Consider the following 15108-nt stretch of genomic DNA (forward strand, 5'->3'; position numbering starts at 1 on the left):
GCAAGGGCCTGAGTTCAATCCCCAGTCCCGCCAAAAAAATAAATAAACACCTTACAGTAAGTATTTCATTGGTGCATGAACACATACTGCACCATACAGTACGTAATGGTTAATGTAACTCTGACCATTAACATATATATGTATGGTGTATGTAAGTAAGGGCCAGTGAGATAGCTCAGTGAACAAGCACCTGCTTAGGTAAGTTCAGGGACTGGGGTTCAATCCCTGGCACCACATACCGCATCAGCCCCGCACCCACCCCCAGGTGTGCTGGGCTGGCCACCAAGACCAGTGTGGTGGCACACACCTGTAATACTAGCACTGGGGGTGCTGAATATAGGAGTCTGAGCTGCATAAGACCCTGTACCAAATACGATTAAAAAAAAAAAAAATTACATAGGTTTACAAGTTTAAAAAATGGTTGAGGGGCTGACCAAATAAGATAAAGCACCTGCAAGCAGGTGCAGGGGCTGGGGGTTCAATCCTGTGGTGCCAGATCTAACCCAGGGCGCACTGAGACAGCAATTGAGACTGGGCATGGTGGCACTTGCCTGTAATCCTAGCACTTGGGAGGCTGTGAACAGGTGGGTCAGTACGAGTCCGATCTAGTAGTGAGACCCTGAACACCCTGTAGACCCTTCCCTAAAATACATATATATACCAAAAAAAAGGTAACGAATACTAGAAGTGCTTTTTTTTAATATGATAAATATTTTTCATTTTAAAATTTAGATCTTCTCCAAATGTTCAATATCCAAAGACACAAAAACTCTATGGAGCTGAGCAGTTTTCTTGGATTCACCCGCACATACGACCTCTTCTTCTACTCAGTATCACACTCAGAGAATAAGAGGGTCAGTGACCGGGCCTGGGCTAGGACTGGGTCTAAGAACACTAGAAGTGCTTTTTAAAGTGTGGGAAAGATTTATAAGAGTGTGGGAGGAGTTTATAAAGACTTAATATATATAAATACTAAAATATAACATCGCTGCTTCACTGATTTTCACTTTTTGTGGGGGTGTCTGGAATGTGACCTCTGTGATAAGCGACGGACCACTGTACAGAGTCCAGCTCCTGAGTTCCTCAACAACTGCTTCTTTTAGCTTTCAGCGCTGGATAGAGCACATTTCCTTACAAAAGCTTACAATCTTGCATTTTAATTCAAATATATCGACACATCAGTACAAGATACACGCAACCACAAGAGATCGGATCTTTTCATTTCTTTCCTTACAACATTAGTTAAGAGCGTATGTACTGCCTGTCAAGGAGGTTCACATGACCTTAGCTTTAGTGAAAGTACAGAATAAAACACATACAAGTTCTGCTCCACCCTACACCAACCAGCATGCAACTCAAAGATTCAGCATCACGCTCTAGGAGGTAAAAGTAAATTGAACAATATCCAAAAGGAAGAAGCAAAAACTTGGTCATACAAGCTAAATAAAAGAAGCTGTCTGTTTACTTCAGGGAAGAGGTGTTAGTGGAAATATGATCACCTTCAAGTATTGCAAAGGGCATTACTTTGAAAAAACTTTTGTGTACAATATCAAAAGTCAAAAGCACCAACAAAAAGACAAGATTTTAATTCTTATTTAAAGGTGCCAAAAGTTTAAAAAAAAAAAAGCCCCAAAGGGTACAGTCAGTTGTGGAGACTTGTATTTCTATGTTAAGGCCATACCGCACAGACTCAACAATGAGGAACTGAAATGATAACTCACCATTTCTATTCTGAGATTCTATCATTTTATGCTTTCATAAATTCTCCCAAATATCTGAACCTGTGTTATTAAAAATCATGTCACCTTGTTTTTAAATTCTGTACCATTGTTATTATCTTTAAAATTAAAAAGTGATACATACTAGAAATTAGCACTCGTCTTTTAATTTAGTGAAAGTACAGAATAAAACACATACAAGCTCTGCTCCACCGATACCAACCAGCATGCAACTCAAAGATTCAGCGTCACGCTCTAAGAGGTAAAAGTAAACTGAACAATATCCAAATTTATATCAAACATACTACTATAACCTATTAAATCATGTATTTATAATATATGATGTTGCTTACTTTTATTTGCACATTTGATGAAATATCTGACCAAACTACTGATTTCTTGCATCTTTTTCTGTCTGGAGGTTTGTGTTGAGACTGATACATTTGGTTTTGCAGTTCTTAGACTTTCTGTTTCTTTCTGAATATATTTCTGTAAAAATCTTTTAAAAAAGAAATAGAAACTCATTAATGTTTAAATTTTTTAGCTTCAAAAGTCCTTCATGCTATCACAGAATGCACCTCTTTTGGTTTTTGATCTCCTTACATGGTTCAGGCTGGCGCTGAACTTCAGGCGATCGTCCTCCCTCAGCCTCCTGTGTTGGAATTTCAGGCACGAGCCACCATATCAAGTTTACAAAATACGTCTTTTTAAACCACGGTATGTTATCCAATATACCAGTTTAACAAAATAATTACATCTCTTTTTCAGGGTCTAACAATATAAAGTCTGACCTGCAAAATCTCTAACTTGTATGTAACTTCTAGCACTTTACTATTTGGCTTATTTTATTATTAAAAGCTTACAGTGCTGCGAACTGAGACAGAAGGATGGCAGTTCAAGCCAGCCTGTGCAACTTAAATTAGCAATATTCTCTCTCAAAATCAAATAATAAAACAGGGCTAAGAATATAGCTCAGTGTAAATACCTTGAGTGCAATCTCTAAAACCACAAAAGCAAGAGTTTATGATGCTTTTAAAGGCTCTCAACCATCCTTACTTAACAGTGATTATGATTTAAGTGAAACCTGTCTAGAAGACAGACTAGCAAGGAGTGTCAGGTACAAATTTGGCCTGCTTGGGGCTGGGGAGATGGCTCAGTAGGATAAGTGCTTGACTAGCAAACGCAAGGATCTGAGTTCAATTCCCAGTTCCGCAAAAAAAAAAAAAAAAATTGGCCTGCCAATCAGCTCTTAGAAAATATTATTTATTGTTAGGTAGTAACTGCATTTGTGGTATCTAAAATAAAGTAACCAAAGAAAAAGGAACAGACATTTCTCACGTTCTACGTATTTGAATCTGTAAGTCAGTCTAGTAACAAGACCTAAAAAAAGTTATCTACTTAACATACTCGAAGACAATTCTTTTATTCCTATTTCCTCTTGACTATAAATGTTGTTTCAAAATTAATTCCTTCAGTAGTCTACATTAGTTTATAATACTAAACTTTCCCAAGCCTTATAATCTCTTCCTAGTTATTTCGCAAATGCATCAAACCTGTTGCCACTTCTGCCCAACAATTTTATCTTTGCATTACTTAGTCTTTTGTTTTTTTAACTGCATTTATCTGAAAAAAAAAATCCCAACTTTTTAACTTGTTCTCTATAATTTAACATGTCAGTTACTGATAATCAGAATAAAGACGTCAAATAAGAAACATTTACTATAATTTAAATCTTTTCTCTAATTTGAAGCAAATTATAAACCCATAAGAACTGTTTTTCAATCTTCAATGAGATATGTCTAAGACAACTTGTTGAATGATTTAATATTTTCAGTTAAGTTTTGGATAACTGTTAGATGCCAACTTTATATGCAAGACACAATGGCATACAGAAAACAAAGACAGCTTTAAAAAAATATTACCACAACAAAAATAAATATGAAAGAGAAAAATACAGATAGTAAAAAGGCTAGAATAGCATACCTGAAAACAGCGTCCCAATTTAGGTATTTTCCTTGTTTGGAATCTGAATGCCTATCTAAATCTTGAATTGTTTCAGGATCCCGAATCAGGCGCTTAAAGGTTTCAACTTCTTTCTGAAAATGAAAAATAATCACACTAATGTGTTACTAATCACGTATTTGTTCCAAGGAAAAATTAAAATTAAGTAATTTACTACCCTTCGTTCTGTAGCTCTATCATTTTCCAGTCGTCGGCAACAAATAAGCAGGTTACTAAGTGCAAGACTCATGATTCAGCATTTCCTGGAAAAAACACCAATCCTTTCCTAGAAAATAAAAATAAAAATAAAAAAAATATATACACACACACATACATATAAATTTCCTTATTTTATTACATGCATTTTGTGTGTGTGCTGGAAATTACACCTAGTGACTCAAACATTAATATGCATTTGCTCTTACTACTAAGCTATACTTCCAGAAAATATATATTTCACACTGCAGCACTGACACATAGTTAGATCAAACTGTACAACCATAGGCACACTAGGATCAAAGGCACAAAGAAGTTTCTTAACATTTTTATATCAAATTACATTTTCTTAGATTGTATCAAAGCAATCATCCAACACACAATGTTCTTTGCAATAGGAAGACAAGGAAGAGTGTGACTTTAAATAACTTAATTAAAGCCCATTCAATGTTTTCCTATACAGTTCTATGTTTCCATTAGAAATGTATGAGATTTCCAGTTCTTCTAGTTTCACCATCAATTATATGATATTTTCAGTCTTCTCATAAACTAAGCCAAGAACCCAGTGAATTCACCGATGAATTTTACCAGAACTTCAAAGAAGAACCCCATACTTCTGAAACTCTCCAAAAAACTGAAATGGAAAGAATGCTGCCAAATTCCTTAAAGGAATAATACCTTGATAACAAAACCAGACAAAGATACAACAACAAAAAAAAGAAAACTATAGACCAGTCCTTTTAATGAACACAGGCGCAAAGATCCTCAACAAAGTACAAGCATACAGAACATAACAAATCATTAACAAGAGCATACATACATCATGACCAAATTGGTTTCATTCCAGGGATACAAAAATGACTACATATATATGTACACAAATACAGCAGCATACAAAAAGGATTTTCAAAAAAGCACATGGGGAGAAGGCTTGCCAGGATAAGTACCTGCTTGGCCAGCATAAGGTCCTGAATTTTGATCCCCAGGACAGCATACAGTGCAGGCCCTGGAATGCTGGGTGCTCCACGCCAGCCAGAAACTGGTTGTGGTGGCGCTTGACTATAATCTCAGCACTAGGGAGGCTGAGACAGGAGGATGATTATGAGTCCCCAAATGAACAACAGCAAAAAGTATTTTTTTAATTGCATGATCATATCAATAAATGCAAAAATAACCAACAGTCATACGTGATAAAGCCCTGATGAACAATGATACAAAAGGATCTTACCTCCAACAGATTAAAGTCATTTATGAAAAAAAAAATTAAAATTAATAAATAAAGTCATTTATGACAACCCACAAACAACATATTAAATGGGGAAAGACTAAAAATACTCCCTCTAAAATCAGGAACAAAACAAAGGTGTCCATTCTCATCACTCTGGCTCAATATAGCACCTGAGAAATATAACCAGAACTATCAGGCAAGAAAAGACATAAAACATGTACAAATAGGAAAGGAAAAGATCAAATGATCTTATTTGTGGGTATGATCCTTTATATATAAGACCCAAAAAGCTACACCAGAAGACACTTAAAAGCTAATAAAATTAAATTCAATGGCAGGATATAAAAGGAACACACAAAAATGAAAATCATACCTACATGCCCATAATCTACCAAGAAAGAAATAAGGAAAACAATCTCATGCAGGGTAGCTAGAAAAATATTAAATACCTATGAATCAACCTAAACAGGAGGTAAAAGACTAGTTTTCTGAACAAAGAGATTTAAGAGACCATTAGAAAATGGAAAAACAAGGGGCCAGGGAGATAGCTCAACAGAATAAGTGCTTCCCTCGCAAGCGCAAGGGCCTGAGTTCAATCCCCGGTTTGGCAAAAAAAAAAAAAAAGAAAATGGAAAGACATCCCCCACTAGTGAATAGGCAGAACCAGTATTATCATGCTGTAGTTTGTTTTGTTTGTTTGTTTTTTTGAGACAGGGTCTCACTGTACAATTCAGGCTGACCTTAAAATTGTCACATAGCCCAGGCTGGCCTCAAATTCTTGATGATCCTTCTGCCTCAGCCTGTACCACCATGCCCAGTTCAAAACATAACTTTAAAAAGAAAACATAGGCCTTTTTACCAAGATGGTACCGAAGGGGAAGAAGGAAGCCCCTGCCCGTCCCAAAGCTGAAGCCAAAGCAAAAGCTTTCAAGGCCAAGAAGGCTGTGCTGAGAGGCATCCACAGCCACAAAAAGATACGAACGTCACCCACCTTCTGCCATCCCAAGACACTGTGCCAAGACACTGCGGGTCAGGAGGCAGCCCAAATACCCTCGGAAGAGCACCCTCAGGAGAAATAAATTTGACCCCTATGCCATCATCAAGACCCCCTGACCACAGAGTAAGCCATGAAAAGATAGAGGACAAGATGCTCGTGTTCATTGTAGGTGTCAAAGCCAATAAGCACCAAATCAAACAAGCTGTGAAGAAGCTCTATGACACCGATGTTGCCAAGGTCAATATTGTAATCAGGCCTGATGAGGAGAAGGCATATGTTCAACTGACTCCCGATCACGATGCATTGGGTGTTGCCAACAAAATTGGAATCATTTAAACTGAGTCCAGCTGGCTAATTCTAAATATATACTTTCTCTCCCAGGAAAACTAAATAAATAAATACAAAAGAAAAACAGAATTATGTACAAAAATAGAGATGTAAAAGGCTGGCCAGATAGCTCAGCGACCCAAAGCGCCTGCTTAGGCAGATGCAGGGACCGGAGTCTGATCCCCAGTGTGCCATGTCGGCCCCACCCCTGGGGCTCCCTGAGATGGTAACTGAAACTGGGCATGATGCTCCTGTAATCCCAGCACTTGGGAGGCTGAAAACAAGAGGATCACTAGGGGTCAGATCTACATAGTGAGACCCTGTAGACCCTGTACTAAAAAAGAGAGAGAGAGAGAGATGTTCTTTCACAGATAGCTGTGAACAATACATATCTCACACCTACTGTGTTTGAGTTACCATGTTAGGGCTAGCTATATGAAACATAAACTAAATCGACATAAATCCTACTTTCACAAAGACACATCTAGGTAGAAGAGTGACAACATACAAACTGATAAATCAATCCATAATTCCAAAGTATGATTCAAGCCTCAAAAAAAAAAAAAAAATAGAAAATAAGAGTACTCATTTTACATAAGCTGTTAAGAAAGGTCTTGAAGGAGGTTGCAATAAGTCAAGATCTGAATGAGATGGGTGCCATTTCAGAAAAAGCCTGAGGACCTACATTTGGAGGATTTTTTTTTTTTTTTTTTTTTTTTGGCTAGTTCCGGAGCTGGGGATCAAACTGTGGTGCCCTGAACCTGACTGCTTTCGTCCAAGCGGTGCTTTAAACAACTGAGCTAACCGCCAAGTCCCCCTAAAATTGCAGAAGGATTTTTTTTTTAAGAGGACGAACATTCAATGGAAGGTAAGTAGCACAGCCAAGAGATCATAAGGTGGAAAAGAATGTGACATATTGCAGAAACTTAAAGATGGCTAGAAAGCAGTTAAACAGACACCACACAAACATGAAATCTGTTTAGGTATCAATTCAGACTGACAAATTCAACGTTCCTTTTGAGATTTCACCCAAGATGATCTTCTTACACAACCTGACAGTGACTGCATCCCCATCTTCCTAAAACTAAATCTTCCCTTAGTATGCCATTCCCGTCTAATGTTTAAGAATGTGGGCTTTGTAGTCAGAATGTATTGGTTTGAATTCTAGTCCAGCCATTTAAAAACTATACAACTCCCCACAATTTAATTAATATCTCCAAACCTGATTCTCGGTGATAAAATGAAATACTACCTACCTCAAACAGTTGTTAAGAACTCACATATATATGTTTAACATACAAACAGGGTCTAGAATATAGTAAATGCTAGCAACACTCATATTCTCTTTCCTCACGACTGTTTCCAGAGATTAGTATTATCCATTTATTTGTGGTGGGACTGGGGACCAAACCCGGAGCCTCGTGCATGCTAGTCAAGCAGTATAACACTAAACTACACCCCCAGCCCTTTACAACTTTAATTCTCAGACGGAATCTAAAGTTGCCCGGGCCGTTTTTTTTGGTTTTTTTCTTCTGGTACTGGGCTTTGAGCCTCAGGCCTGAGGGCTCCTACCCTGCTGAGCAATTGCGAAACTAACTGTTGGGATTCTCCCAGGCCACCAGCACTGTACTCTTATCACAGGACAGTATCACCTTGATGTATTGTCGTCTTTCTAATCATTTGTACCTCGGGGCTAAAGGTGGCAGCTAAGCCTCAGGAGACGGTGCAGAATTATTTCACAGCTGACAATCCGAACTCGAACTCTGGCGGTGCGATTCCATAGCGAGCTCTTAAATTCGAGGCTCTGGGTTAAATCTCAGTGAACAGCAGGAGACAAGGAGCATCAATTAAGAGAAAAGGAAAAAACAACAACAACAACAAAAACCCTAGTCAGGTCACCTATATAAACCTGAGCCCTAGGGTGAGAGGAAAATGGGACGCGCAGGAGGGAGGTCCAACTCAGGGCGCTGAGAGCGCCCTGGGCTCGGTTCGCAGGGCCTCGGCGCACGGCCGCGCTCAGGCAGGGGCGAGAAGAGACAGGGTAGACACGAATCCTCCCTCCCAGAAGCGGCTGAATTGCGACGACCCACTTGGTACCTGGAGGTGGCGGTAGCTGCAGCCCAGCTCCGCGCTCCCCACGCCTCGTCTAGCGGCGACAGCCCCGTTACTCGCACTCTCCCTCCCGCTTCCGGTTCAAACGCCGCGCGACCGCGTAGCGTGCCACTCCGGAGGAAGAAGTCCGGCTTAGCGGCGCGGCGCACTCTGCCCATGCGCACAAATATCACGCGCCTTCCGAGGCAAACACTCTCCCAAAACATTCGCCGGGACTGAGGAAACGCGCCTGCGCTCTGCCCGCCAATGGTGAGCGACCCTGCGTTCTCGGCTCGCCCCGGGGCTGGGGCGCCGGCGCCCGGCCTACGGGCTCTCTCCAGGCCCACCCCTCCGGCGCCGAGGCCGGAAGTGACGACAGACCCGAGGAGCAAGGAGGCGGGATTTATTTCGGCGCCTTTCTTTCTCCCGCGCAAGTGATTGGTTGGCGCAGGGCAAAAGAGGCGGGACAAATTGCCGCGGGTTCAGTACCGCCACTGGAACCAGGAGATGAGGCGTAGGAGCTGTCGCTGCTGGCTTGTACCCGGGTTTCGTCTCGTACTGTGGTTCCTTTTGCGTCTTGGATCATGCTGTTACCCTCGGACGTGGCCCGGCTGGTATTGGGTAAGCGCGGACACGACTGGGATGGTTACCGGGCCAGGCTAAGAAGGACCTTTGGGCCCGAATGTTTTGCCTGGACGAAGGGGCTTTGGGGTTCGCCCCCTCGCTTACAAGTTGAGGCTGGCGGTGATTTTCGCCCCGCGGAGGCGCGGGACAGTTTAAGCTGCTTTGTAGGCGGCTGCCGCCGGCCGCAGGCTGCGTGGCGAGGGGAGGGCTGAGGAGAAGCTCGGGCTGCACCATCACCTGGGCCTGGCTTCGGGGGTGCTCGCTCGGGCCTCCGCGCTTATCGGGACCCCTGCAGGAGTTGGCTACGTGACCGGAGGGCTGCGTGTTCCTCACAGTTTCCCTTGGCAGAACTAGCACCAAAATAGGACTTCCTCAGCCGCCCGGCTTTGTAGAAAGACCGTCCTGACGCCCTTCTCCGGAGCCGGGCTTAGAACGACGAATTTGGGACGGCTGCTTTCTCACAGTCTGCCGTACGTCGCCCAGTGCAGAGGTGTGAAATGCCAGTTGCATATTTTGTAAAAGCAGTCAATTCCAATTCCTTTAAGGAATAAAAAAGTCTCAGGCAGAGTGCCTTCTAGTTACACATTTTCCAACCCCAGTTAGTTTTTCCTCCATTCGAAGAAAGTTCGTTGGCCACTGTGTGTTATCTGTGTAGGAGATAGTTTTTGTTATTGTTTTGGTCCCGAAAAAATAAAAAGGATTGTACTGCTCCGAATGAGAGCGGCGTAAAACTCAAACCAGTGACTTACAAATATCATGAGACATTTAAAAGTAAATGGTAAACATCTGTGATGAACCCGCCCGTGGTATTTTTCTACAACCATTAATACCTTTCTTTCATTGTTCGAAATATTCGTTTGTTTTGTGACTTTAAAACACCCAGCACTGCCCAAAATAACTTTGTATTTGTGTAGGATTCTTGATAGACACATTTTTGCAAAAAAGAAAAAAGTAGATTCGTCAAATCATTTGTAGAGAAATTAATGACTAAAAGCTGAACTAATATTTTATGGTTGACTCTTTTACCCCTTTGTGTAGTCCTCCTAAATCTTTATCTATGATTAAAAAGCTGGCTGTATAGTAATAGATGTATGTATTAGGTTTATGTGTAAGTGAGTGAAAAGTAAACTTTTACGATATAACTGACATCCCTTATTTTTGTCCTCTAAATTATTTCTAACGGACTTTAACAGATGACCCAATTGAGTTTCAATCATCATAGTTTTAGGAATGATGTCTGAACATCATCACTTTTGACACTCTGGAGTAATTGTTTATTAGGGCAGATTGTCCTGTGCTCAAATTTTGTGAGATGTTTGACAACATCCCTGACCTGTGTCCATTAGGTGGGGATGTAACTCATTTATAGAACACTTGGCTAATACGGTATGTGTGAGGTTCTGGATTCAGCTCCCCCCCACACACACACATGCACACACAGATTAAAGCAAGTCAAATGGCACTCACTGTTGAATTTGTCCTTTAGATTTTGTACTTTTCATATATGCATTGTATTTATCCTATAATTACATTATTTGCTGATTTTTCTCCTGTCGTATCCCTTACCATCTTCAGCCTCTCTCTCATTGAACCTTTGTTTTCATAACTTTCTTCTGGTGCCTAGTAGGTTCGAAACACAGTTTCTCCAGTTACTGTTCATTGATTAGGTTTTAAGCCCTTAAAACATATGTCCGCAGAATCACCTTTCTAAATCCTATATCCCTCTAATGCCATATGTCACCCTTTCACAAGTCAGTTATTCATGAAAGAATTTTAGAATTGTTTGTACTGCTTAACCTTCCTCTTATTCGTCAGAATCCTGCCCTCTGACCACATTTAAAGAACTGTTTTTGCTATTCAACTGTAGCAAACTGTTGCTGGCATATTGAAAAATATTGTATGAGCTAAAATACATCAAAGTGTTGTTCACTGTCTCTGGGCCACCATTTTTGTTTTGATCAGTATGACCTAGAAGGTGCTTATGGAACTGTCTGTCTTGCTTCTCCTCCTTGATCACATCATCTTAACATTTGCCCTATGCTGCAGACATTCCAAACTGCTTATTTTCTTCAAATATTAGCATGTATTCTGCCTCTCCTTATCTCCCTGATACAGTACATTTGTGTTACAAATTAAAATCAAGCCATCTCTGAAATGTCTTCCAGTAATTTAGTAATTTATCCAATTTCTTGGTTATAGTTGGGTTTCCTTTGAGGCAGGGAGCTATTCATAACAGAATTTGCCATTTCTAAATATATTCTGTGGCAGAAGTATTACAGCCATCACCGTTTACCTGTAAAACTTTTTCCCCAAACTGAAACTTATCTTTGTCTTACTTACTATTCTTATTCTTGAATTAATGTTCAAGCTCCAAGAGTTCTGGGAGCCTTCAAAACTATCTGTAAAAATTTATGTGCATGTGGGTGAGTGATCCACAATTTGCATCAATTTCTTAAATAGATTTGTTACTCTCTAAATGAGTCAGCATCCATTAAGAGCAAGCAGAAATCAGTGTGTTTAATGAGGGAATTGGTTACAGTGATAGAAAAGTTAAGAAGCCAGAACAGCTCACAATGAGTTGGTTTAGAGGTGAGCACAGTAAGAAGCCGCGGAACTAATCAGGAGCACAGGGAAAGATAAAGCAACTGAGAAGCAACTGTAGGAGATGAAGGTAAACTTGTCTGATAAGGGAGTTGTAATTACAGGAAGTCTATCAAAACTGGAGTAGAAATCAGGGCATCTTACAGCTGCCCACCAGTGTCCTTTCAGTGCTGCCCATTTAGCAAATCCAGCCAGAAGCTGGCTGGTGTGGGAGGGTGGGACATCTTAACCTGTTTGAAGTTGAGACTTCCTGTCATACATTAGAGAGCAGGAGAAGAATGAAGAATGAGAGCAAACAGGATGGAAACTGGCACACACGCCTTCCCAGTAGTCAAGAGCCACTGGGTCTAGTCACCTTTTATATCACAGATACAGATGTTTATTAAACAGATGTAAAAGAGTAACTGGTGATGATATTCTCTACTTAGTAATACTTCTACTCATTGCTGGCCTTCACAACCTTTAGAAATCTTTATTTTTTTTCTGTTGTATCTCCAGCTATTCTTGTGCCACGTCCAAATTCAACATATTCTCCAAATGAACTCTATATATACACTTTCATCAGCATCACTGGGATTCCCAGCGCTCCTTTAGGACTCACCTGAACCTTGCAGCATTTCATAATTTCCCCTGAGCCTGTTAGTAATTTCTCAACCCGTCTGCCCGTACAGTAGGTCTGTCCTGTCATCTTGCAACTTTTGCTTGGTATGCAGTTATTTGTATATCTATCTTCTGGGCCCTTGTACATCATAACATTTATAGATTGATACCTTCTCTAGTATTTGGAGAACTAGTAACATAACGCACTGAAAATTAAGTCCTTCAAAAATTATATTTTTCAAAGACATTAAAAACATGTGAAAGACATATTTTCACACAAGGGATTATATTTAGGCTTTCATCCCAACCCCCTGCTGTACTGGGAATTGAGCTCAGGGCTATTGTACCCCTGAACTACATCCTCAGCCTACTTTTATGTTAGAGATACTAAGTTGTCGTGGCCTGACTCAAAATGCTGGTATTACAGGTATGCACTGCTGGATCTGGCTTGGGCTCTTTTTTAATCTTTCCTTTACAAAAAGCAAACTTTTCTCATACGAGTTCTTAAAATTTAATGTTGATATAGCTAGGATTTTACCTATTACTGAATTGAGAATTGGTTAGTCAGGTACTTAATAATGTTAAGCTTTTTTGTAGGCATGTAACTGATTAATCATATATGTGACAGTGAACATGGAAGTTTTCAACTATTTCCTACATGATTTTGAAACTTCTTGGACAAAAATAAAGCAAAATACATTAAATCTAATCTAAAATTTGAACTTAAGGTTGCAGAAAATTTGATAAACATTTTAGAGAAGATAATGCAACTCACATATTATTCCAAGATAAACTGAACATTTGTGAGAGAAATAGTCCAGCCCTTTTTTGTTTTTGATATGGTCTTGCTATGTAGCTCAGGCTGGCCTCAAACTCATGGCAATCCTCCTGCCTCAACCTCCCAACCACTGGATAACAGGTTTGTACCACCATGGCTGCCTAATGCAGCCTTTTAATAGAGCCTTTTCTTAAGTGGGTCTTATGCAAGTGTGTACTGTCTTGTTGCCATGCCACATACTATGATTCCCCCCTTCCCCCCGATTTGTTTATTTGGTACAGGGTCTCCACAGCTTGGACTCATAGTGATCTTCCTGTCTCAACCTCCTTAGCGTTGTGATTACAGGCATGCGCCTCCACACCCAGTTTTAGGTGGGCACAGCTATGTCCAGGGCTGGTACAACATGCAGTACTGGGGATCGAAACCGGGTCTTGAACTTGCCAGCAGACTACCAAGCTATCTCCCCAGCCCCATACTATGATTCTTTTCCCAACCTCTTAGCACAAATACCCTTATTCTGTAAAAGGTCAACCATGTGTAGAACATTATTTATCAAACCTCATTTCAACATTGAAGCCTTTAAGGAATAGACCTTTTCCCCCATACTGTCCCATTGAAATTGTAATGTCACAACTAAACTGTATATCCGGGCTGGAGAGATGGCTCAGTGGTCTAAAGCACCTACTTAGAACAAGCTTAGCAAAAGCATCAGGGACCGCGGTTCAATCCCCCAGCACCACATGCCAGCCAGCCCTGCCCCCTGGTGGGCTGAGCTGGCCACACACACACACACACACTCTCTCTCTCTCTCTCTCTCTCAAATAAATAAATAAATAAAATTTAAACTGTATATCCATTCATATATTTTGTGATTTATTCATTAAAATGAAATTTCTTCCTCTTTTTCCCCCAGAACCAACTTTCACACACGCAAACCCCCCACTTGATATCACTCTGAGAATGTATGGTGTCAGGGAAAGAAAATTTTTGAGGGTTTATAGTTCATACCACCACCTGTCAAATGTCACAAGTGACTACATTTAGGGCAGTTAGTACTTTTGGAACTGCCAGCCATAAAAAGAAACTTTATTTGGGTTTTTAAACTAAACTTGAAACTTTGAAAAAGTTCAGCTATCTAATTCAAGTGTGATTCAAGTATTCACATATTTTATATTTCTGTTTTCATAGAATTTTAGTAGGAGCAGACATTCCAAATGTAACTGTCATAATACTGTTGCAAAAATGATTTTTCAGCTGTCTATAATTTTCACAAATTAAAGAAAAAATAGCAATCTGTCTTTTAGTTCATATAATTTCACATTTGCAGTATGGTCTCCAAGATGGAAATAGTAAAGTAGTAAAGCATGTAGAAAGTTGAAGAAATAAATGTTTCTTTTTGTTCCTACATGCTTTTTCATGCCACAGAGCACATTGTGGTTTTTGATTTGTTTCTCCTTGTAGCCTTATAGCATTAATTAACAAGTTGGAAAGCTAATTTCATCAACTACAAATAGTAAAAAGTTGAAAAGCCTTGCCTCAGGCCTCTTGTGTAAAGACTTTGTAGGCCATCTCATCAATTTTTAGTATTAGTACCTGGCTACAAAAAGTTCCAGGTGAAGAGTATAACGTGTTAATTTTAAAGTTAGGCCTTAGACTGGAGGTGTCTAACCTATGACATCTGTGTATAGCAGGCTGTGTGTATCATTGAAAGTTCTAAAAGATTTACCATCACTGTCTTAGACATTTCTTTAGTAGTTAACAAAAACGTGTTTACTATTATACCACCGCTGAGATAAGTATGCTACAAAGGCAAGTATAAGAAAATATAAGTATTGGGGGGCCTGGCCCTAGCTCAGGCCTTTAAGTGGCTGCTTCCACAAAGCTGTCAGCCTCAGGTTGCTGGAGTTCGAACCTCACACCTCTCCCG

At 40.1% G+C, this 15108-nt stretch overlaps 2 protein-coding genes across 2 annotated transcripts in view; one reads left to right on the top strand and one right to left on the bottom strand.

Annotated features, from left to right (window-relative positions):
• The window catches only part of Atm (ATM serine/threonine kinase), a 137159-nt gene extending 128241 nt beyond the window's left edge, over positions 1 to 8918 (bottom strand). Inside the window, exons 1-4 of the mRNA XM_004626220.2 lie at positions 8585 to 8918; positions 3898 to 4005; positions 3702 to 3814; positions 2072 to 2217 (exon numbers count right to left, since the gene is read on the bottom strand). Coding sequence (XP_004626277.1) covers positions 2072 to 2217; positions 3702 to 3814; positions 3898 to 3969 — 331 coding nt within the window. The 5' untranslated portion in view covers positions 3970 to 4005; positions 8585 to 8918. The remainder of the gene's footprint in view (positions 1 to 2071; positions 2218 to 3701; positions 3815 to 3897; positions 4006 to 8584) is intronic.
• A 131-nt stretch (positions 8919 to 9049) lies between these two features.
• The window catches only part of LOC101574711 (protein NPAT), a 50343-nt gene continuing 44284 nt past the window's right edge, over positions 9050 to 15108 (top strand). Inside the window, exon 1 of the mRNA XM_023709500.1 lies at positions 9050 to 9199. Coding sequence (XP_023565268.1) covers positions 9163 to 9199 — 37 coding nt within the window. The 5' untranslated portion in view covers positions 9050 to 9162. The remainder of the gene's footprint in view (positions 9200 to 15108) is intronic.

The sequence above is a fragment of the Octodon degus genome, unplaced genomic scaffold (assembly GCF_000260255.1).
Source record: "Octodon degus isolate 3935 unplaced genomic scaffold, OctDeg1.0 scaffold00012, whole genome shotgun sequence".
In the NCBI taxonomy this organism is placed as follows: Eukaryota; Metazoa; Chordata; class Mammalia; order Rodentia; family Octodontidae; genus Octodon; species Octodon degus.